Source organism: Sorex fumeus, unplaced genomic scaffold (assembly GCF_029834395.1).
Source record: "Sorex fumeus unplaced genomic scaffold, SorFum_2.1 ptg000003l, whole genome shotgun sequence".
NCBI classification, from domain to species: domain Eukaryota; kingdom Metazoa; phylum Chordata; class Mammalia; order Eulipotyphla; family Soricidae; genus Sorex; species Sorex fumeus.
The window spans coordinates 58,498,053-58,524,494 of NW_026606060.1; the positions used below are offsets into that span (position 1 = coordinate 58,498,053).

Genomic DNA, 26,442 nt, shown 5'->3' on the forward strand with positions numbered 1-26,442 from the left:
TCCAGAAGGGTTTATGAAGTATATCTTGTATGCAGCTGGTACATGTGGTCCCCCAGGCATTCCTCAGAGTAGCCCTAAAGGCTCTTAAGAACCCCTGTTCATAACACCACTTCAGCAACTACATCAGCTTCAGTTGATATAGGCAAGGAACTTTGAATATTCTCTGACACATGTACAGATAGACAATGAAGATCATGTCTGAATTGAAAGAGATAAATATCTATGAAACATTGATTTATTTTTCAAATAAATAAGCTTGACTGATGTTCATTGTCATTAAAAGCCAGTGGGGAGACACAGCAGGGAAAGGGACTCAACCCTGCTTCCTGGCATTTTCTCTTCTTTGGCTACTAGGGAACAGTAGACAGGAAGACCAGTGGAATTCACCTTCTGTAAGCCATTCTGGGTAGGCTCAGTTCCCTGTACTGAGCCTCTGCCTGCTGTGACCCTGCAGCCTGAAGCCCATCCTCAGCAATTTCTATCTGTGACCTTATAACTACTCTCTCCCAGGACCAAGCAGGACAGCTCGGCCCCAACACTATCTGTGTCGCAGATCTTCAGTAAACTCAGAAATCCATTCTAGGGAAGCCTGATCTCTGAGTGATCCATTCTCTGGGTATGCCCTTTAACCTACAGGCATTCTCTTTTATCCATACTTAGTGGACAATTCCAAACAAACAACAAATTGTTTTCTTCAAATATCTCTTGCTTCTGTCTCCTGAGTACACTCTGGGGTACACAACTTATATGTTGCTTGTTAAATCCTCCTTGGCAGCACTTTTAAGGGTCAAAACAATCAACTAATTTACAAAATATGCACATGAGAAAGAATGAATGAAAAGCTCAACATGATGGTTTGTAATTCAAACATTTATTAAAATAACAAATTATTAAGGAATATACAATATGTACCTGGCTGTATAATGTGGTGATCCATATGAAAGTGTATTTTAAATTAATTCTACAACAACAGTGTGAATTTAAAGGTGAATCATGGACTTTAGATCATTCAATTGCGTTAATAGAGACATCCTCTGTATAAACTGTAACTTCTCATTTAGTGATATCCCTGGGGGTGTATATATAGGTGAGGGAATTGGGGGATGGAAATTCCTTCTATCTTATTCTTAATTTGGATGTAAATCAGGAGTAATAAATTAATGTAAATATAACTCTGGGTATAATTGTATTGCTTTTGAAAAAAATGAGAACTTTATAAAATGGTAAGAACAGAAGTTTTCAAAATTTAAGTACATTAAAGAAATTGGTGCCTACAAACATAGTATCTTCTATCTAAACAGGATGCTTGAGTAATTCTTTTTCTAGAAAAATCTACAAAGAAACATTTTTTCGAGTTTTCTGTAGAACTTGCGAACCTAAAATATAGAGAATAATATATAGTTAATATTGAAAAGTCACACCTAAAAGATGATGAATACACAGTATATTTGGAATAATAGCCATATGTCAAAATCTGAATAATTCATGTAAAAAATTTTAGTAAAAAAGATTGGTATCACATCTATTCAGTTATTCATCTTTCTTTCTAAGATTAATCACAGTTACACATAGGGGCTGGAGAGCTAGTACAGCGGGTAAGACGTTTGCCTTCCACGCGGCAGACCCGGGTTCAATTCAAAACATCCCAACATCCCATATGTTCCCCTGAACACCGTCAGGAGTAACCCCTGAGTGCAGCGCCAGGAGTAACCCCTGTGCATCGCCAGGTGTGATCCAAAAAGCAAAAAAAAAAAAAAATACTAAAAATAAAAAAAAAAATAAGCACAGTTACACATAGAAATATAAGGATGTTTAAAAAGCTTACGACTTGGACGAAAAAACTGAGCCACCTGACCACATCTGGACATCATCATTGCTTTCGTTGAAGGGCCCACTCCAAGGCAGGATATCAAAAGCCACAAATATATTCTATGAAGAAAAGGGTTATGAAAAATCAAAATTTCTTATATGTTAGTTTTAATGTTTGTAACAAAATTAAGTTATTTATTTCATTTTTCATTTAAAAATATTAGACATAAATATGATGTTAAGATGATAATTATATTTGAATATAATATAATATAATAGCATTGAATAGGACATGTCAATATAATAATATACAATAAGCTAAGTCAAAATGTGAGTTAAAATATATTATCTAAAGCAAAAAATTACTAAATTGAGTAAAAATTTGAGATACAAAAACATAGAACTGATGAAACTGAAGATGGTGTTGTAGAGACTTTTCATGTTAGAATGTGAAAGATAATAGAGAAAAAATAGAGAAATCTCATAAACTTTTACAGTATAAGGGAAGCAATTTAGGTTTAAATATAAGATGAGACTAACAAATACAGAAAGGAAAAGAAGTGCTAGAAACAATAAAAGAATAAGCTTATTTCATTCAAGAATGTTTATAAACCTGAGACATTTCAAGACAATATAATAAAAAAGCTAAGCAATTGTTAAAGACAGTGGTAAAATAGATAACATTGAGGAAAGTGGCAGGACAATGAGGTAACTTGAATCATGTGAAAATCATATTCAGTGATTTGGCTAAAGGAGCAAAGTCCCACTATGCCTAGGTCACCTCACACATAACATACATGTGTAGATAAAATTAGCAATTTGCAGGATGAAGAAGCCCCAGACTCGTATAACCCCATGGAAACCAAAACTTAACACAGTTAAAAAAAAAGAACATACAGAATTAAACTGATATGTGATGAGATAAAGTTATGCGACTATTATGATGCTGAAAGCCTTGAATAAGATACAAAACTGGGAGTATGGTGCTGCCAGCAGGTCAACCTACCTGCGGCGCAAGTGCATCAGTAGCCTGATGGTGCCTTCAGACTTCCTGATGCCCCAAATTGCCCCTGTGCCTTTGGTCAGACCTCAACAACTTGGGGCCAAGTTCACCAAGAAATTAAACGGCCATAAGTTAGGTATGTGGGAGCCAACCCACAAACCACCTCTGGCTCAGCTATACAAGTCAATTTATTAGCCTTATTTCAAAGACCCATAAATTTTCAAAGAGGTCCAAAACCACAGTTAGGGCTGTGGTACCCTATGGGTGAGCTTGAACAAAGTTACAAAATTATTAAGTAGGGAGTATAGTCTTTCTCAACATATAGAACCAGTTGGCTACAAATATGCAAGTAAGGTAAAGTCACTGTCACTGTCCTCCTGTTGTTCATCGATTTGCTAGAGCGGGCCAAGTAACGTGTCCATTGTGACACTTTTTGTTACTGTGTTTGGCATATTGAATAGGTCAAGGGGAGTTTGTCAGGCTTTGCCTTGCAGGCGAGATTCTCTCAGTAGCTTGCCAAGCTCTCCGAGAGGGGCGGAGGAATTGAACTGGGGTCTGTCGGATTGGCTGCATGCAAGGCAAATGCCTTACGCCTGCCCTATCACTCCAGCCCCTCAAGGAAGGTAATTTAGTCCATATCACATGCTATAAAAATCTTAAAATACCTGAATGTAAACTATAAAATATGAAGATGATATATTAGAAAATATTTGCGGCCGTGCAACATCTTATTATCTTATTTTTACTTTGGAGAGCCTTGCAGGCTACTAAAAGTATCGTGGCTGCATGGCAGAGTTTGGCAAACTTCCCGTGTCGTATTCAATACGCCAAATACCAGTAACAATGATGGGTTTCATTCTCCTAATCCTGAAAGAGCAATGAAATGGCTCTTTTAAAATCTCAGGGCCAGGAAGAAGGATACATTACTGGTGCCTGCTAGAGGAAATTGACTAACAACAGGATGATCGTGATCATGATATTAGAAAAATGTGGATGCCATTGAATTAGAGACAGAGGTCAGTTTGACATCAGAGGAATGAATTATAAAAGAACTAAAGTGTACTTAATGAAACAATTTATTTCTAAGACCTAAGGATAGTTCAGAAGGTTAATATGTTTGTCTTTTTGTCCTGCATGTGTGTTACCCTGGTTTGGCACTGCCAGCATATAGACCCTCTAAGTGTGGTCCCCAAATTGAAACCAAACCAAATAAAAAAAAAAATCAATTTTTTTTATTTTATGAAAAAAATTACATGTGATAAACTTTGAAAAACTATTTACAAATTAGGCGTCTTTAAAGATACTTGTTTCCTCAATATATAAAAATCTCTCAAAATGTAATTATTAAATTTAATTACTAAACTTAATAGCACTGCACTGTCCTCCCGTTGTTTATCGATTTGCTCAAGCTGGCACCAGTAATGTCTCACAACAAATTGTGAGACTTGTTTTCACTGTTTTTAGCCTACAGAATACTTCAGGGGGAGCTTGCCAGGCTTTGCCGTGTGGTTGAGAAACTCTCAGTAGCTTGCCGGGCTCTCTGAGAGTGGTAGACGAATCGAACCTGGGTAGGCCATGTTGGCTGTGTGTAAGGCAAACACCTTACCTGCTGTGCTATCACTCCAGCCCTAGTAAACTTACTGTAATTAAATAATTATCAAATTGATAATTATTAAAAGGCACCAATAGAAATTAAAACTTTAAGCCATTAAGTCAAAATAAGATTTTGCATCTCATAAAACAAAAAACAGTTTAAAATTTAAATATGACAAAACATCTGGGAAGGAAAATAAAGACAGCAAGGTAGGAAAAATGGGCAAAAGATACAGGCATTTAGCAAAAGAAAATATTGTAATACTAGTAAACCAGAAAAATATGTGTTCAATACATACCAAATCATTATCAAACAGAAAATGACTATTAAGATCATAATTCTCGGGCCAGAGATGATACAGTGTGTAAGGATTCAAGCCTTGCATGTATGTAACTGACCCGGGTTTGATTTGGGGCATCCCATTTGGTCCCCTTAGTAATTGCTGTCCAGAACCAGTAGTATACTACAAAAAAACAAGGGTGTGACCCCAAAACAAACAAAAACTAATATCACAAAGATTCTCATATCAGAATTTATAATATTTAAATTACTAATGGTTATAAGTTTTGGATCAAAAGACTATTATGTAAAATGCGTTTTGACAATATTAGAAAATGTCTGAATAATATAACAAATTGATACACACATATCAACTTATCATATATCATATATGCTTATGTCCTAAATTTTTTTGCAATATTTTCATATTAAAACTAATATAAATATAATACAATAACCATAAGAACTTTCATAAATAAACTAGATGTTTATATAACATATACTGTATATAATATACACCTTGTAATGAACTAAGATTTCAATAAAATATTTATAAAATGAATATTTTTAAAACTAACTAAATATGTATATTTATAATCTTAAGTCATCAATAGAACAGTGAAAAATGTAAAAACTATAAACAGAAAAGTAAGAAGGAAGAACATATATGAGAGTGAAAATTCGAACATAATAATATTCTCTTGCATGTGATGCTCACGTTTTAAGAAAATATAATTTATAATAGATTAAAATTCAGAGTACAGATTCAGCAATTAGAGAGGGCAAAAGGAATATACTATGTTTAGAAGATTTTATTTGAAGATCTTACTTGCAAGGACCTGCTTCTTTTCACTTGGTAAATATTTGCAATACAATGTCTAGCTTCCTTGATAAGAAAAATAAGACTTATTTTGGAGTAAGAAGGCACTGATGATGCTGAAGAGATTGCTAGAAGGGGTGGAGCACAATCCTTAGTTGGACTTTTGGCATCACATACAGCCAAGTACTGTGAGGAACAGCCCTGTGACCCCATGAACTCTGCTCTGGAGACCTCCATGAACACAGCACTGTTTTCTATAAAAGCCAGTGAAGCAAAAAGTAACAAATGTGCAAGCATTCCTGGTATAAAAATGCAATCACAATAGCTGAAAAATTGTTATCGTTGAAAAATTTTAGCTAGAGTTAAAAAATGCAATATTAACCTTTGTCTTGCCTGCAGCAGGCCTGGCCTAGCCAGGTTCAATTCCTCCACCCCTCTCAGAGAGCCCAGCAAGCTACCAAGAGTATCTTGCCCACATGGCAAAGCCTGGCAAGCTACCTGTGACTGATACGCCAAACACAGTAATAACAACCTCTGCATGGTGAGACGTTACTCGGTCCACTTGAGCAAATCGATGAAAAATGGAAGGACAGTGCTACAGTGCTAAACTTCAATATCTATAATGCATAAAATATTTAGAGGTCTTTAAACATAACATCTATTGAAATATCATTTAACAAAATAGATACAGCTTTCAAATCTTACCATTTCTTCAGGATTATCTATATAAAGAAGCTTAGATTTCTTAGACACACAGGACATCACACTTTCCTTCCATGTTTTCTTTTCATAACTGATATAATAGCAGCTGTTGGAATATATGAACCACTCCTCTGGACAGTGATTACAATTATATGCTAAAGGAAAATTAAGTCATAATCAAAAAACTATTTGATCTTTAACTCAAATAATATTACATACATTCATAAGCATATGTATGTATGCATACATATGAGAATCATATGGTCCCCTAAACATTTATGGGATGATCACGAGTTATTATTTAAAAAACCCTATTTAAAAATTAGTTTTAAATGTTTATACATATGAATATATATGTTCATGGCATAACTGTGTCCTTCACAGACATAGAACATAAAGTAATGCATCCATATACTGAAAGACATAAGCTTCTGCTCTTATTTCCTCATTGTGTTCCCTTATGAAAAAAAATACTCTCTGCATGTCCTGAAAGACAATGAACAAAATAACAATTTTTGAATAGAAAAATATCATTAAAATAAGGCAAAACAATTTGGGTCAATTGATAACAGTGAGTATAGTTATATGAGGTGAATCTACCTCATTTTTGTGTTATATGAGGTGAATCTTCCTCATTTTAGTGTAAAACATGACTCCCTGAAAAATCATTGCATATGTGTTATCCAATTTTGGCATTCATTATCCTTCATGCAGAGCCTGGCAAGCTCCTCATGGGGCATATTCGATATGCCAAAAGCAGTAACAACAAGTCTCACAATGAAGACACTACTGGTGTTTGCTAGAGCAAATCGATTGACAACAGGAGGACAGTGCTACTGTGCGTTCCTTCAAAAGATTGAAGAACAGTTTCTTAGTGTAGGATGGAGACAAAATACTAATCAAAGTACTTAAAAATTACTAGATGTCTTTATGACTTCTATTATTAAAATTTTATTTATGTTTTGAGAGAGTTGCTCAAGAAGCCTCTGATGCATGCTCAGAAGGTCCATGGCCCTCCTGTCAGTTCTTAATGAACTAGGTTTGTAGTAGGGGCCCAGGGATATGGTATTGCTCCAGCACTGGGGTTCCATGAAGTACCGGAGCTTCTAGGGATGTACACAGACAGGCTGTGGTCTAGGATTGAAGCAGAGCCTGTAGCTGCAAGGTATATCTTAGGCACTGCACTCGTTCTCAAGTAACGTTACTCCTTATTTATTTTGTGCTTTTTGTTTTTTGTTTGTTTGTTTGCTTTTAGGCATATACCCAGCTGTGGCCAAGGCTAGCTTCTGGGTTTGTGCTCAGTAATCATTCCTGGAAGTGCTCAGAGTATTATATAAGATCCCAGGAATCAAACTAAGGTCAAGAGACTCCTTTTACTTCAAGGTAGATTATTTTGTTCCAATTTTTCAGGAACTGTCATAATGGTTTTAATTTTAAATTTGGTGGATTATTTAGTCATTAGAAAAGATAAAATTTTATCATGAAAACTAATTTAATGTTAAGAAAAGAACAAAAGTATCTACTGCAAACATTTGGAATGACAACGAATAAAACCCACTTTTAGAGTCTAATCTTATTTCTATTATATTCCAGTGTATGTTATGTCAATAACAGAACTGTGGAAAGTTTTAGCCAGTTGAAAAAACCAACTACCACCGTGCTCCAGGCCACTTTCCAGATCACGGGGCCACAAAGCAGTCGTGCAACACATCATAAGACACTTCCTATCCATTTTCCATAATTAACACATCATGTTTGATGGAATTCAGACAGTAGGCAACAAGTCACATACATATATATACATATCTTCCTCCTGGAGAGCCCAGTCAGCTACTGAGAGTATCCCAACTGCACAGGCAGAGCCTAGCAAGCTCCCCAAGGAAAGTAATTCTATAAAATGTATTCAATATGCCAAAGCCAGTAACTGTAATAGGTCTCATTCCCTTGACTGTGAAAGAACCTCCAATCATTGTGAAAGACAAGTAAGAAGAGGCTACTAAAATCTCAGGGCTGGGAGAACTAGAGACATTACTGGCACCTGCTCGAGTAAATCGACAAACAACAGGATGACAGTGATACAGTGATGGTGGTTCTGAATGACCATCTTTTCACAATGCTGAATAAGAAGTTCCGTCTTACAAAATGACTGTGAGCATTCACTACCTGATTTTATAATTTCTGATTTCTCAAAAATTCTACTATAATTTCATTTTAATACAGCGTAAAATATAGAAAAATCATAAATTGTATTATTATTGTTAGAAATACATAGAGCATTATATACCTTTCTGAGTCCTGGTCATTAAAGATGCATTATTCAACTCTGGTCTTTCAATTTCAGCATCTAGAAAAATGGAAAGTAATTCTATAAAAATTTATTTTGGAAAAGATCTTCTACTGTGAGTGGCACACATCGGGCAGCTCACTTACTCTACACGCGGAATCAACTTCAAGGGATTTTTGAAGCATAATTTTTGGTATGTTGGCTGCGTGCAAGGCAGATGCCCTACCCGCTGTGCTATAAGGGCAGCTGGTGCTCGTGGATCCTGGTGCCTCCCCCATATTATCGAATAATAATGAAAAGTATAATATTTAATTTGAGATCAATTACATTGTTTTAGGTTAAAATAATCTATAATAAAATTTATTTAACCATGAAATAATATTGAAGACTTGGCAGACTATTTCATAAGCAAAGGTGGAGAATATGACTATAGTATTTTATAAGTATTTTGTTAAAAAATATCTCAAAATGAAAAAGCGTTTCTCAATGAGACATTTAATTCATTTATTTCATCTATTTTATTTATGAAATAAGTTAAATAATATCTCTGCAGTTACTCTATTACTATAATTTTTATATAAATTGCAATGAAATATTTATGTGATCGTAATTTTACAATAATTTAATGAAGGTGCATTTTTATATTTATATTTTTACTATATTTAGAATAATCAGTGTCTTTAAATTAACATATAAGTTTTTTTATGATATTATAAATGTATATAGGCATTGATCATTATTAAATTGAACATTTTCCTTGAAATTTTCTATTGTGTTTTTTAATTTTTTGTTTGAGCAGCAACGTGATTATGCTCAGGAACTACTCCTGCCTCCTGCCCTTTGGTCCATATCCCAGACCCCTTAAACATATTCTTACAGGAAATAAGGATTATGGTTTTCACGAGGGTAGACAGCAAGACCAAGCAGGTAATTCCCAGGACCTCAGCAGTCAGCTGCTCTGGAGGTAAGGGGAAATCTGCAGAAGAAGTAATGGCAACACACAAAAAGGAGAAATGTTGGAAATCATATAATTATTTTCAAAAGAACCCACAAGCACAGGCAATATATCAATCAAACCAGTAGGGAAAATTGTAATCCTACTGTAGAAAATACCATTGCATTTTCAAGAAGTTTAATTTTCCAAGAATTTTTTTTTCAAATTAAAGGTTTCAAATTACAATACATGAGTAAAATTCTTTCTTAGATTTCATATTAGAATTGTATAGTCCAACTTCTTCAAGTGTTGATTCCAAAATGAAAAGTGTATAAGCCTCATTCCGTTTTCTTCCCTGCACCCTCCACACCCAATTGCTCACTCTAGACAGTCAAATGTCTATTCAATACTAAACCTTTGCACTGAGAATAATTGTTAGGCTTTTAAAGGCTCTGAGAAACATTTTCAAGGTTTGCTTCCAGCTTTATTTGCTATTAGTTTGTTACTGAAATGAAGCTATTAGAGCTTACCTTTCATTAACTGTCTTCTTGATTTCAAATTTCGTTGTGGGTCTTTTTCTCTTTGGCGTCTCATCTCTGAGCTGCTTAGTGGTGGGGACTGTGCTGTGTACTGACTACATGCAGCAGTTAATAGAAGGTGTGGCCAAGATCCTAGCAGAGTCACTGTGGGCGGGGGTTAACAATCAAAAACCTGAGTTGTAACTTTCTTAAAGATTTAAACTTGTGCATCATGGAAAAGCACATCTTAAGTTTAATTATTCTAATTTCATGCAATATCACTTGCTGAGAATACAAAAAGGAAAACATTAGAGATAATACTGATAGCAAACAACCAAGGAAAATTACTTCAAATATTTATTTTAAATGATTTTCAATAATATTTTGCCTAAGAAGCTGGCAATTAATTTCATGGCCAATATATACATACAGAGCAAATGAAAGATTATCTATGGAACAAAATTTTTCATCCAAATTTTTATAAAGATGATGTTGGTTTTCAAACCAGTCAATTATCAATTGAAATTTATCAATTTAAATTTATCAAATTAAAAATGATTTAATTAATATACAATATTAATTCAGACTTTTATATTTACAACCTTTGATGTTTAATAAGTTTAAAGATTGCACATTATCCTTAATACAGCCTACTGGTATAAAATAAGAATGAAAAATATGTAGATTATTATTCGTGTGAAACATTTAACAGACTGGCTTTACTCAATTTGATAATATATTCCTGAATTTTTTATACTCACAAAATCACTGTTTTTGATTTCCTATTCATAATAACAAGAATATGTGAGATTCAAAGTAAAAAAAAGGTTTTTGTTGAAAGCTATATGTATGTTTATTATACTTTGTTCAATATTATTAGGGTCTTTCATATTTAATAATTTGTGTAAGCTGGAACATAATGGGAGCTTCTTAATCCTAATGCTTTGTAAGACTTAAAATAATTTTTTAATGTAAATCAATGTATGAAACTTTATGCTTTATCTGTATCATCAGGTATATTCCTTTTAGCAAGATATTTTTGAAGGTATAACTAAAAATAGAGTACATGCATAATTATAGCCAAGCTGTTTACAAATACCAAAAAATAAACCTGCTCATTGCCATGATATTTATAGAGTTTTAAGTTATACTGTATTGATTAACAAAGTCAGGTATATACGTGAATATACAATTGACTGATTCTTCAAATAAAAAAATGAATCATAAAGAAATCTTTTGTATATTTTGTATTTTTTGTCTCTTTCCCACCTTGAGTTTTCAAACAGAGATACTAATATTCTATTTGGTTTGATCGTTTATAAATCGTATCTCAGTTATTTATTTTCTAGCTTTCATAGTATTCCATGAATTGATAGAGAGAAGAGCAGCAACAAACACCTTCTTCTGGGCAGGATGTGAAGTGTCCTATACAGAAAGACAAGGTGTGAAAAGAACTTTCAAGGGGTGAAATATCTGTGGTCTGGACAGACTGACCTGTCAATCTGAATTTAATTCAAGAGTTATAAAAACTAGATTCCTTACTGAAGTGTCACTTGAAATGTCAGCAGGAAATTCTTAAGACTGAATTTAAAGAATGTAAATCCACAATAAAGAGGACTCTGCCACTATAGTTTATCATTTGATTTGTTTATTGGCAAATACCTTGGAAACAAGAGCTGTGTTGAGCTACAAAAGATTTTACCATCCTTTACTGTTAAATTGCTTCCATCTCAACTACAAATACCTTAGATCTCATTAAGCATACCTTAAATCTCATTAAGAATAACATAGATGACTTGCCAACAGGGAAACAACCCAGCATCACAAGAGATCATGATATCACCAATTCTTCCAAGTAGACTGGTCTAAGCTGAGAACACTGGAGCAATCTCACAATGGGGTTGGGCAGGTTCCCCACTTCTCTTCCAGTAGTCCCTGCAGTCTGCAGCCAGAACCAACAGCCTCGGAATTAGAATCGGCCCAGTTTCACAACTGAACCTCATCAAACTGCTATGTCACCAAATTCTTCCAGATCTTTAGCTCATGAACTGTGTAGCCATGCACCTCAAATTTCACAGTAGTGCTGAATAGAGCAAACTGATCGGAATGTTGCATAAAAACCCAACAAGTTCAACAAGCCTCAGCAATAATACAAGACTCAACTAGCACCAAACAGCACCAAAGTTCCTCATTGACCTTAGTAACATTGCTGTGAGTTGTAACAGTTATCTCAAATTGACTCTTAATGGGTCTAAAATTTGATTAGTCCATCTGCCTTTTTGTTGCAACAAACAAGAGGAAGTGAATGTCACTGTGCTTCAAGGTGTTAGGCTGAGGTGGTAGGATATTGTTGGAGGGAAGGACACAGTAGTGGTAGGTTTGGTATGGGAATATTTAATGCGTGAAACAACGGTAATGTGAAGAACTTAGTAAATCATGAGGTTGCAATAAAAAATAACAAAAAGAAACAATGTAGATCACCTAACTGGACTTACTTGCTAAATTTTGGTATCACAAATCTATTCACCTTATAACTCATTATGTCATCTTTAATGGAAATATTTCAATTATTGTAAAGGTAAAGGTAAAGACCCTCCCGTTGATCGTCGATTTGCTCGAGCGGGCCCAGTAACATCTCCATTGGAGACCTTGTTGTTACTGTGTTTGGCATATCGAATACTCTCGGTAGCTTGCCGGGCTCTCCGAGAGGGGCGGAGGAATCGAACTCGGGTCGGCCATGTTGGCTGCTTGTAAGGCGAACGCCCTACCCGCTGTGCTATCGCTCCAGCCCAATTATTGTAATCCCATTAAAATAGGAAATTAATTGTATGTCACTAATTATTCTCAAGGATTGTTATATTTCCTTTTTTAATGACTGATAATTTTAATGTAAGAAATTGTCAATTTTCAATCTATAATTACTGCTTACGTTCTTAGAATTTTCTAAAGTAAATTGTATTTATTAAAAACTTTTAAAAATGATAGGTGGCACCAACAGCAGGTCAACCTGTATCCACAGGGCAAGTGCATCAGCAGCCTGATGGTATCCTCAGGCTTCCTTTTACTCTTCAAATTGCCACTGTGCCTCCAGCGGAACGCCAACAACTTGATACCAAGTTCCTGAGAAATTCAACTGCCAATAGTTAGGTACATGAGAGCCACAGTCACAAACCATCTCTAGCTCGGCTATACAAGCCTTGTTTCAGAGATCCATGAACAAATCTTGAAAGGCATCAAAATCAAAGCCAAAGTTAATCTAGGACCCGTGCAAGGCTTAACAGACTAGGTGAGCACAGGGGTGGGCAGGGGGAGTGTCAGCCTTGTGCCACCCAAGCAAAGCCCCTGGCAGCTGCTTGCTTCCACAATCCAAATTCACATCCACAACCTTAAAGCTTCCATCCAATCATGAACTATTACAGATATGGAGAGAAAGAGAGAAAGGGGTGGGGGGTGACAGAGAGACAAAAAGAGAGAGAGAGAGAAGGGACAAAGAGAGGGAGTGGGAGAGAATGTGCCTGCCATAGAGACAAAGGGGTGGGGCAGGGTAGGACTAGAACCATTAGTGGAGAAAGTATGGGGGTTGGAACAGCTTATGAGTGAAACCCAAACACGAACAATTTTGTAACTGTGTATATCACTATGATTCAATAAAAAAATGTAATTCAACTATCTAAAACTAGCGCATTCTGTTGGGAGGATCCTCCCAGGATGGGAGAAGCATGCTGAAAGTAGACTATAGACCAAACATGATTGCCACTCATTGCCTCTTTTGCAAACCACACACCCAATAGGAGAGAGAGAACAAAATGGAATGCCCTGCCACAGAGGCAGGGTGGGAGGGGGGGAATAGGTCGTGGCAGGGACACTGGGGTCCGTGGTGGTGGAAAAAGGCACTGGTGGAGGGATGAGTATTTGATCATTGTATAATTGAAACCGAAGCACAAAAATTTGTAAGTATACAACTGTACCTCATGGTGTCTCACTAATAAAAATAAAAATTAAAATTAAAAAATTAAAAAAATAACTAACACCTTCATTAAACTTTCCATTACGTTTATTAAACCTACCTTTTTTTTTTTGCTTTAGTTGGCTCACATTGTGATTGTGAGTCTTGCAACATAATGCATTCTTTGTAAATCTAATTTTATATATCAAACTTAAAACATTGATCATAATGAAATTTCAATTGAAAATTGGAATTTAGTTCACTAAAATAGAGAACTATGTAGTATACCAGAGGAGTGAGTGTGTGTGCGTGTGTTTGTGTGTGTGTGTTTTGTATTTAGGGTAGTATGGAGTGATACAAGTCTTTATCCACACAAAAAACAAACAAACAAACAAACAAAAAAACACTACTTCCTGATAAAAATATTGAATGACCTGAACAAACACAGTGACCCTTAGTACCTGTATTGCAAACCATAATGCACAAAAGGAAAGAAAAAAGAAAATTTCCCACCATAAAGGCAGATGAAGTTGTTGGTGGAGAAGGGGAAATTGGTGATTGGTGGGAGGAAAATGGAGTATACTAGTGGTGTAAAATGTTCACTGGTGGAGGATGTGTGTTGGATCACACTATGACTGAAACACAATCCTGAACAGATTTGTAACAGTCTATCTCCCAAATACTTGATAAAACATTTAAAGAAAACTTGAAAAAAATATAAGATACATATCTATGGGTGAGAAAGCAGTAAAGTATATGGAAATAAATTAACATATTATAGATTAAGCATAAAATGATTTCTCATTCCCAGAATGAATGAGTCCCTTTCCACAACAGCACTGATTGTTGTTCTTTTTGATGTTTGTCAGTCTCTGTAATATGAGATGATGCCACATTTTTAAGTAAGATTGTTTTTATACATGCCTAAAAACAGAACACATTTAGAATTTTAGACATACTGCATACAAATAACAAAATACAAAGCTTATTATCATATTTTGTGGTTCTTAATTTCTACCATATTGACTTAGTTTCTATCATATTGATTTACAAAGTCAAGTATGCATGTGTATAAGCAATTGATTAATATTTCAGAGTCAAGAAACTGAATTGTTATTAAATCCTTTATTCATTTAATATCTTATATTGCTTTTCCATCCTTATTTATTCAAGTAAAGATATAAATGTTCTATTTGATTTCATTGCTTATTGATTATACCTTAGTTGTTTCATTTCTAGTTTCAGTATTCCATGAATTACTAAAGAGAAGAGCAGCAACAAATACCTTCTGTTGATCAAAATGTGGAATGTCCTCTCCAGAGAGACAAAGGTTACTATTGTGAAAAGACAAACTATCTGTGGTCTGGGCAGACAGGCCTGTAAAGGCTCAAAGAGAAAAGCAAAAGTGAAAAGAAAATAGATTCCTTATTGAAGTTCACTTAAAATTTCAAAGAAAGCCCTTAGACTTGTATTTTAAAGACAGTAATGAACACGCCTGACAATATAGGGGATTTTGGGTTTTGTCTGTCATTTAGTTTGTCCATTGGCAAAATGCCTGAGAAATTATTTTCATAACAATAGGAATCAGGGCACAAAAGACTTTGCCATCATTTGTTGTTGAACTGCTTCCATCTCTAGCACAAATACTAAAAACTTAGATCTTATTAGAAATAACATTGATGACCTACTTTTAGGCACAATTGCAAAATTTTGGTATTATATGACTTTCCCTTATAGTCTCATGATGGCACATTTATTCTAATGGAAATATCCCAAAAACTATTATCCATTAACAATAAACAATTAATGATATATCAGTAATTTTCTGATGAATTTCTACTATTTAATCATTACATTTTCAAATGTATTGTGACAACACAAATCATCAAATCTGTCTCTGATTACTGTCCAATTTGTTGAAATTTTTAAGTTTTATTATTTATAAAATGTCTTTAAAATTTTACCAGAATAAATGTCTTTGGGTAAGGTAAAGCATTAAAATATTCACCTAAATCCCCACAAAATATATTAAATATGAAATAACTCAGTGTGACATTCATTTACTTATTATCCAATGATAATTCGGTTTTTTTGTCCTTATAGAAATATTCACTATAAATATCACAAGCCAAAGTCAAACTTTTGTAAGGGGACAGATAATAATACTATTATTTATTTATTTATTTATTTATTTGAAATTTGGGATTCACTCTTCAGTGCTCTGGGCTTCTTCCTGATTCTGTGCTCAAGGATCATTGCTGTTAGAAAACAGATCATATGGGGTGCTGGGGATCAAATCTGGACCTGGCTTATGCAAGGCAGCTTGGTGCCAAGATAATTTTGGATGGTACTACACTCAGAAGAACTTGGGGCTTACATCTGACTTGGTGCTCATGGATCACTCCCCGCAGTGCTCAAGGAGCCATATATGGTGCCAAGAATCAAATCAGGGTAAACTGTGCAAGACCGGTGACCTAACCACTGTACTATTATTTAGGCCCAATCAAGATATTAATTTCAAATATCTCTTAATGAAAAACAGAAGCAACAGAAAAGAGGTTTTTTGTTTGAGTTTGGGCCCACACTCTGCAGTGCTCAGTGCTTATTCCTGGCTCTGTGCTTAAGGATCAATCCTTGGGGTCTTCAGGGGACTATATGGAATCTCAGGGATGGAAATTAGATGGGCCAGGCACATGGCAAACGCCCACACTACCACTCTGCTGTCTCTCTGCTCTATAGAAAAAGCAGATTTGGAGAGGAAGACGAGTTGGGAAAAGACGAAGAAGAGGCTGCTAAAATATCAGCACTGGGAGGAATAGAGACGTTACTGGTGCAGGTTTGGGGTCACACCTGGCTATGCTTAGGGCTTACTCCTGGCTCTCTGTTCAGGGATCACTCCTGACTGGGCCTGAAACCTAAGAGGTGCCATGGACGGAATCTCGGTCAGTCATACGCAAGTCTACCCACTCAACTATCACTTGGACCGAAAAAATTAGACTTTTAAAACACAAATCAAATGGAACAGTGGTGTCAGAAGCATATCATTAAATCTGAAATATCTAGTTTATACCTAAACCTAAAGGAATCATTTTAATCACTCCTCAGTTTGTATAAAAAAGGAGAAATCTATCATTCCTAAGGAAAGTCATTTCTAAAGCACTCCCTAGGAGACTGAATTTAGACCAAATCTAGCTTTATCTTTATGAAATTATTAAAAGTATTTAAAAAATCCATAGCTATATGCTAATAATCTATACTAAATGTAAAGCTTTTATAAATGGATACTTGTTAGGTATATGCCATTTTCTATGATTCATCATGTATCTATCACTGTCATCCCATTCGTCGTCCAATTACTCGAGCAGACACCAGTAACATCTCTATTCCTCCCAGTCCTGAGATTTTAGCAGTCTCTTCTTACTCATCTTTTGCCAAAGATTGGAGGATCTTTCAGCGTCAGGGGAAGGAGACCTATTTTCATTACTGTATTTGGCATATTGAATACACCACGGGGAGCTTGCCAGGCTCTGCCCGTGTGAGCAGGATATTCTTGGTAGCTTGCTGGGCTCTCCGAGAGGCATAATGATTCATATATTAAAAAATTATATTTTACTTGTGTTTAATCATAGTATATTATGAATATAAAAATAAAGTCACCAATAGCGAAATCGGCTCATGTTCAATAGTGCTGCTTTTTATAATTTAAAAAATTCATACCCATTATTACCATTTTGTTTTTACTTTTAAATTAAATTGTTATATATAATACATTTTTGTCACATGTATCAATGGTCTAATCTACAGCCATTTTACTGTTCAAGTATCAGTAAAAAATTGAACAATAGCAATTTTAAAATAATTGAAAATTACTTGTTATGATATCAATAAATATGCATGTGACTATTTATATTGATGTCAATACCTCATGACCTAACAGTAGTGGATATCCTGGAAATCAATAAAAAAAAGTACATTAACATAACAAAATGCATTAATGTTAAGAATTAAAATATACTCTAGTAATTTGAAAAATAAGTCATTTCTAAAGATGAAGTGGGGCTGGAGAGATAGCACAGCATGTAGGACATTTGCCATTCACACGGCCAACCAGGGTTTGATTCCCAGTATCACATATGGCTCCCTGAGCAACTCCAGGAGTAGTAATTCCTGGGTGCTGAGCCAGGAGTAACCCTGGTGCATCGCCAGGGATGACCCAAAAAGCAAAAAATGTTTTTTTTTTGTTTTTTTTGTTTTTTGTTTTTTTATTAGTGAAACACCATGAGGTACAGTTGTAGAGTTACAAATTTTTGTGCTTGGGTTTGATTATACAATGATCAGATACCCATCCCTCCACCAGTGCCCATTTTCCACCACCATGGAGCGATAGCACAGTGGTACGGTGTTTGCCTTGCACGCAGCAAAAAATGTTTTAAATGTAAAAAATTTTAAAAAGTTGAAGTACATATTTAGGATGAAATGTTGATATGCTTAATTCTTATGACTTAAAATATTTATTTACACAATAAATATAATTGGAAAATAATTTACATTCAATGAAAATGTCTATACAAATGTATTTTTCTTACAGAGATAGATTTAATAAACATTTAGAATAATACTTTAAAACATGAAAGAATATATTAAAAAAGAAGTCAATTGAATCATCGTTGAGAAAAATGATGTCTTTACAATGATGTGTACATTTGCAAGTTATTTTCAATGGTTTAGAAGAGCCTGGTGAACATAATAAATTAACAGATTTGCGAAAGAAATAAAATCATCAGAAATAGATAATTGAACAATTTTCACTACTTATTAAACAAACTGAAACTGATCTACCTGTGTAGGATAACACTGGTTTGTCCTTTCAGCCTTGCCACAGGGAACTTAGTTTTATTGGGTTACTCCCATCAAGGTGCTCCCATTGCTGTGTTTATTTGTAAACTTCCCTTTGTGCTCTGCTTTCCCAACTGGTCAATCACCTTTATCTCCTAATCAACCACTCTTTTAACTTGTAAATATTGCTTTTCTCTTCTCCTTAAATTCTTTGCATATTTAATTCAGAGCAATGTCCTGTCCTTTGTCTATAGACACAGGAAAATAGTTAATGCTATGTTTTTGTAATATGTGAGTTCATTGACTCCTTACTTACTAGTACCCCAAAATCAGGGTCCCCAAGAGAGACTGGATAGACCCATGGCAAGCTGTGAGCTACCCTGGCATCGAAATGGGCCAGGCCAAAGTGCTATAATAAATGACTAGAGGTTTAAAGCATGATCATGGACAAATTGTGTCATAATTCAAAGAGTAATAACTAGATTAGGAACCCTGTTAATGTTAGGATAGACTAAGCTGACCTGAGCACTCTAGTCTGAGATCTATCAGTAAATACACATATTACTATATAGGTTGATGGCAATACCTAGTGACCAGAAAAAAAGAATATTTTGGAAATCAAACTTTAAATTAGCACATAATGTATGTGACACTACTATCACTCTCACCCCATTGTTCATTGATTGGCTCGAGCGGGCCCAGTAATGTCTCCATTTGTCCCTGTTACGTGCTAGTGTAGCCTGATGACATATTGGGGACTCCTTCAGGGTCAGGGGAATGAGGACTATTCACTGTTACTGTTTTTGGCATATTGAGTTCACCACGGGTAGCTTGCCAGGCTCTGCTGTGTGGGCATGATACATGATACTCTCGGTAGCTTTCTGGGCTCTCCAAGAGGGATGGAGGCTTTGGGGGCAGCCTCTAATCACCTTTACAGGTATTCCTAGTCAGGCATATATGCGAGTATGATACTCTCAGTAGCCTGCTGGGTTCTCTGAGAGCGAGAACTAGAGAATAAGAAGTCTTATTATTATCTATCTTCCGGGAGCTTGATTTTATAGTCTTTGGATCCTTGTCGTTGATGGGGTTACACGGCATTTGGTGGGTGTAACTGTCTAGGTACTGGAAGGTGGGGGAGCTGGCTAGAGGAGGTCCAGTCCCGAATAGAGCAGGCTTTGAGATCTCAGCCCCGGGTCCCAAACACCTGGGTTCCTCTGCCAGTTCCTTCATGCATGAGGTTTGTCCAAGCATGTGGAGCGTGGTCTCAGCATGGCTCTGGCTGGGTCCCAGAGGTCTTCAGCTGTTGGAGCAGGGCAGAGAGGGAAACTCAACCCGCCGTCATCCAAGGGGTCCTGGTGAAGACAGATATTGTGAAGAAACTAAAACCAAGTTCAAAGAAATACTAGTTTTCAGCTGGAGACTTCAACATCGACTAATCACCTCTGGATAGATCAACAAGAACAAAACTCAGGAAGGAAACATTGGCTTTGAAAGAAGAAATAGAAGAGAAAGAACTTACAGACCTGTACAGGGCTTTACACCCCAAAAAGAAAGAATACACATTTTCTCCAGTGTGCATGGAACATTTTCCAAAATAGACCATGTGCTAGGTCACAAAACATACCTCAGTAGAATCAGGAAGATAGAAATACTACCAACAATCTTTTCAGACCACGATGCACTGAGAACAGAAATGAATCACACACAGACACGGAGAACCAAATCAAACACCTGTAAACTAAACAACTCAATGCTGAGCAACGAATGGATCAGGAAGGAAGTCAAGAATGAAATCAAAAGATACCTGGAAACAAATGAGAATGAAGACACGAGCTACCAGAACCTATGGGATGCAGCGAAAGCCGTATTAAGGGGAAAATTTATAGCTCTGCAAGCATAGCTCAAGATAGAAGAAAGAATGCACATAAACAACTTGACTCCACAGCTCAAGGTCCTAGAAAAGGGTCAACAGAAGGAGCCCAAAATTGGCAGAAGGAAAGAGATCATAAAACATAGAGCAGAAATTAATGACATGGAAAATAAAGAAACAATCCAAAAGATCAATGAAACTAAGAGTTGGTTCTTCGAGAAAATAAATAAGATAGATAAACCCCTAGCAACACTCACAAAGAAACAGAGAGAGAGAACCCTAATAAACCAAATAAGAAATGAGAATGGGGATATCACAACAGAAACCAAAGACATTCAAAAGATCATCAGAGACTACTTTGAAAGTCTGTGTGCCACGAAACAAGAGAACCTAGAAGAAATGGATAAATTCTGGATTCCTATAATCTCCCAAAGCTGAATCAAGAAGATGTAGAGTACCTGAATAGACCTATTCACATCAAGGAAATTGAAACTGTAATCAAAAGTCTTCCCTAAAACAAAAGCCCAGGTCCAGATGCATTCACTAGCAAATTTTTCCAAACACTTAAAGAGGATGTATTGCCAGTTCTTCTCAAGCTTTTCCAGAAAATTGAAAAATCAGAAATCCTCCCAAACAGTTTCTATGAAGCCCATATCTCCCTAATATCAAAAGGAAACAAAGATACCACAAAAAAAAGAAAACTACAGGTCTATATCCCTGATGAACACAGATGTGAAGATTCTCAACAAAATACTAGCAAATAGAATTCAACAACTCATCAAAAAGATCATACACCATGACCAAGTGGGATTCATCCCGGGAATGCAAGGATGGTTTAACATTTGGAAATCAATCAACATAATCCATCAAATCAACAAAAGAAAAGATAAAAATCATATGATCATATCAATAGATGCAGAGAAAGCATTTGACAAGATCCAGCACCCGTTTATGATGAAAACCCTTGCCAAATTGGAGATAGAGGGGACTTTCCTCAATATAGTTAAAGCCATCTAACACAAGCCTACAGCAAGCATCATCTTCAATGGGGAAAAACTGAGAGCCTCCCCTCTAAGATCAGGAACAAGACAAGGATGCCCACTCTCTCCACTACTGTTCAATGTAGTTATGGAAGTATTTGCAATAGAAATTAGACAAGAAAAAGAGATTAAGGGCATCCAAGTAGGAAAGGAAGAAATCAAGCTCTCACTATTCGCAGATGATATGATACCATACTTAGAGAACCCTAAAACCTTTACCAAGAAACTTTAGAAACAAAAGATCTATATAGTAAAGTTGCAGGCCATTAAATTAATAACCAAAAGTCTATGGTTTCCTATATGCAAATAGTGAGAGAGAAGAAAATGACATGAAGAAAACAATCCCGTTCACAACTGTACCCCAGAAACTCAACTACCTAGAAATTAGCTTAACTAAAGAAGTAAAGGACCTGTAGAAAGAAAACTACAAAATGCTGCTTCAGGAAATAAAAGAAGACACAAGGAAATGGAAAAATATCCTCTGTTCATGGATCGGGAGGATTAACATTGTCAAAATGGCAATATTTCTCAAAGCACTGTACAAATTCAATGTGATCCCTATTAGGATACCCAGGACATTCTTCAAAGAACTGGAGCAAACACTCCTGAAATTTATATGGAACAATAAGCTCCAAAGTATAGCTAAAGCAATTCTTGGGGAAAAGAAAATTGGAGGAATCAACCTCCCTAACTTCAAACTCTATTACAAAGCAGTAATAATTAAAACAGCATGGTACAGGAACAAAAGCAGACCAGCAGACCAATGAAAGAGAGTTGAACATACGGACATCTCCCCCAAAGCATATGATCACCTAATCTTTGATAAAGGAGCAAGAAATATGAAGTGGAGTAAGGAAAGCCTTTTTAACAAATGGTGCTGGCAAAACTGGATGGCTACATGCAAAATATGGGCTCAGATCTCTGCCTAACACCATGTACAAAAGTAAGATCAAAATGGATTAAAGACCTCAACATCAGACCGGAATCCATAAGATACATTGAAGACAAAGTCAGCAAAACCCTCCATGACACTGAAGCTAATGGTGTCTTCAAAGATGTCAAGACTAGCTAAGCAAGTGAAAACAGAGACAAATGGGACTATCTTAAACTAAGAAGCTTCTGCACCTCAAAAGAAAGAGTGACCAAAATACAAAGACAATCCACAGAATGGGAAAGGATATTCACCAAATACACATCTGACAAGGGGTTGATATCAAGGATATACAAAGTACTGGTTGAACTACACAAGAAGAAAACATCCAACCCTATCAGAAAATGGGGCGATGAAATGAACAGAAACTTCATCAAAGATGAAATCCGAATGGCTAAAAGACACATGAGAAAATGCTCTATATCATTAATCATCAGGGAGATGCAAATCAAAACAACAATGAGATATCATTTTACACCACAGAGACTGGCCCACATCCAAAAGAACAAAAGGAACGGGTGCTGGCTCAGGTGTGGCGAGAAAGGGACCCTCCTTCACTGCGGGTGGGAATGTCGACTGGTTCAGCCCTTCTGAAAAACAGTATGGATGATTCTCAAAAAGCTAGAAATTCAGCTTCCATTTAACCCAGCAATTCCACTCCTAGGAATATACACCAGAGAGGCAAAAAAGTATAATCGAAGTGACATCTGCAGTTGTCTGTTCATTACAGCACTGTTTACAATAGCCAGAATCTGGAAAAAACCTGAGTGCCCAAGAACAGATGACTGATTAAAGAAGCTTTGGTATATCTACACAATGGAATACTATGTAGCTGTCAGAAAGGATGAAGTCATGAAATTTACATACAAGTGGTACTACATGGAAAGTATCATGCTAAGTGAAATGAGTCAGAAAGAGAGGGATAGACATAGAAAGATTGCGTTCATCTGGGGAACATAAAGTAACAGTATAAGAGACTAACAGCCAAGAATAGCCGAGATAAATACCAGGAGGATTACTCCATGGCCCTGAGGACAGCTGCACACGCTAGGGGAAAAGGCAGCTCAGATAGAGAAGGGAGCACCAAATAAAGGTTGTTGGGAGGTTCCTCTCAGGATGGGAAATGCATGATGAGAGTAGACTATAGTCCGAACAAGATTGCCACTCAATGTCTATTTTGCAAACCGCAGCACTCAAAAGGAGAGAGATAAAGGAGGGGAATGCCCCGACACAGTGTTAGGGTGGGGAGGGGGTATGGGGGTGGGACAGATACTGGGACTGGTGGTGGTGGAGAATGGGCACTGGTGGAGGGATGGGTATTCGATTATTATATAACTGAAACCTAAGCACAAGTACCTCATGATGTTTCATTAATAAAAAAAAAGAAATACTAGTTTTCAGTATTAAAGTGTAATTAACTTAGCCCGACAAGCTACCGAGAGTATTCGATATGCCAGACACAGTAACAACAAAGTCTCCAATGGAGACGTTACTGGGCCCGCTCGAGCAAATCGACGATCAACGGGAGGGCCTTTACCTTACCTTACCTAATTCTATCAAGATTTTCAAACCTAAATAAAAATATGCATAGTTCTTATGATATAAAATACTTATTTGCATAGTACTTATAATTGGAAAATAATTTAGATTCAATGGAAATATTCATATAAATGTATTTTTATTACAGAGGCATATTAAATAAACATGTAGAATAATAAAGTTTAAAATATGAAAGCAAATACCAAAAACAAAAATCATTACAATTAGTGTTGAAAAATCATAGTTTCACAATCATGTGTACAGTTGCAGTTTATTTTCAATGGTTTATGAGAGCCTGGTGAACATAGTAAAATAACAGATTTGAAAAAAGTAAGGAATAAAATAATCAGAAATAGAGAATTAAACAATTTACACTGCTTATGAAACAAGTTTATCTACTTGCATAGATTATTATTTACACACAAATCTCTACTTTATACAAAGAAACAATACACCAAATTATGACATATAGTAATATTCTGTGTATATATTAAATACACAAATAAGATAATTTTTATGTTCACATACATTTTAGATGCAGTATACATTCATAATTCTTACAATATTATTGTAACATTACTGAACTGTGGTGTTCCTCCAGCAGACACTAGCTAAGTGTAGATATGGAGACATCAAAGTTAATTTTAAGTTAATTAAGTAAAAATTAAAAATTAACGTGGGACAGAGCAATAACTGAGAGGGTCCGGAGCTTGCCTTACTCTTGGCCAATCCGGTATGGTCCCCTGAGCACTCCCAGGAATGATCCCCGAGCACAGAGTAAGGAAAAAGCCCTGAGCACCTCCAGGTTTGACTCAAAAACAAAAATGAAATGAAAAGTCAAGAGTGGTTACTCAATCACAGAAGACATATTCAAAAGAAATGTAGGACATTCTTAGATTTAAAGAATTTTTCTAACACGAGTTTATTTAAAAGAGCAGTGAAAATCAAATAGGAATATTCTTACTTGGCTTTAAATTCATTAATACATCTCTAATTAACACAGCAATTTAGTAAATGGATAGAGCAAACTTTCACATTACATATGAATGTAAAGACAATTATGAGATTAAGTCTATTCTGTGCAGACATAAATGGGAAGGAAGAAAGGAAAGAGTAAGAAAATAAAAAAGCAAAACGGGCTCAAGAAATAGAGAGGGAGAGAAAAAGAGAGATGCATTGTACAAAACAAAACTCAATGGTTGAAATAGGAGGAATGTAAAGAAAGAAAAGGGTCAGAGAGCAAACACAGGAAGTAAGGCGATTGCTTGTATGAGGGTCAGATAGACCCAGGCTCTATCCTTAGAACCACATAGGATCCCCTGAGCATTGCCAAGAGTAATTCACAATCACAGAGCCAGAACAGCTCTCGAACACCTTGAATGTGGCTCAACAGTCCCAAATTTGGAAATGAAAAAAGCAGCAAGAGAAGTAAAAGGAAGAAACTGATAATTATTAGAAATATATGGCATCATGAAAATAGCAGTTAGAGAACCACTAGAGCAAGGGGTTTTCTTGAAAATACCAAACAAAGAAAAGATAATTGCTGAGAAAATTGGAAAGACAAAAATCTTTCATTTTCAACTGTGATGCTTTTCAAATACATGAACAGATAATAATGATTTTATAAGGAAACTAACAAAGATTTTCTAAGGGATTGACAGTTAGGAAATAAATAATAACTGGATGACTGGGTTGGAATAATAGCACAATGTGTAGGGCATTTGCCTTGCACTAGTCTGACCTCAGGGACTGGGGTTCAATTCTTCCTCCCCTCTAAAAGAGCCTGACAAACTACCAAGAGTATCTTACCGGCCTAGCAAAGTCTGGCAAGCTTCCCGTGACATATTTGATATGCCAAACACAGTAACAACAAGTCTCACAGTGGAGACATTACTGGGCCCTCTCGAGCAAATTGATGAACAATGGGAGGACAGTGCAGTCTACAGTGCAGTGCAAAATTATTTGTTTCAGGGCTACATCTAGTTGTGCTCAGGAATCAGTTCTGGAGTTATTGGGGGACATATGTGGTACCTGGGGTCAAACTAGGGTACTTTCTTCAAGGTCAGAAGGCCATACCTTAACCCCTGTCCTATCTCTAAGCCAACAACTGCTCTCATTCTTAGCAAGATAAAGCAAAGAACAATCCCTCTTTACGGAAAGAGTCCAAGGATCTGTTCAAGCTCTCATAGACTTAGTTCTCTTTGTTAGTCCCTGCTAATAACATTATTAACTAAAATTCTAAGGTAAAAGTTAAAGTACTCAAAAGAGAAAGACAAAAAACTTTTCTCCAGAGTTATGAAACAACAGTTATGGAAAAACTCGACTACAGAGCACCCA

At 35.9% G+C, this 26,442-nt stretch overlaps 1 protein-coding gene across 1 annotated transcript in view; it reads right to left on the bottom strand.

Annotated features, from left to right (window-relative positions):
• Nucleotides 1–1,821: 1,821 nt before the first annotated feature.
• Nucleotides 1,822–26,442, bottom strand: part of LOC130024243 (NKG2-F type II integral membrane protein-like) — a 40,179-nt gene continuing 15,558 nt past the window's right edge. The window contains exons 3-6 of the mRNA XM_056114917.1: nucleotides 9,369–9,467; nucleotides 8,492–8,551; nucleotides 6,211–6,362; nucleotides 1,822–1,929 (exon numbers count right to left, since the gene is read on the bottom strand). Of these exons, the coding sequence (XP_055970892.1) occupies nucleotides 1,822–1,929; nucleotides 6,211–6,362; nucleotides 8,492–8,551; nucleotides 9,369–9,467 (419 nt within the window). The remainder of the gene's footprint in view (nucleotides 1,930–6,210; nucleotides 6,363–8,491; nucleotides 8,552–9,368; nucleotides 9,468–26,442) is intronic.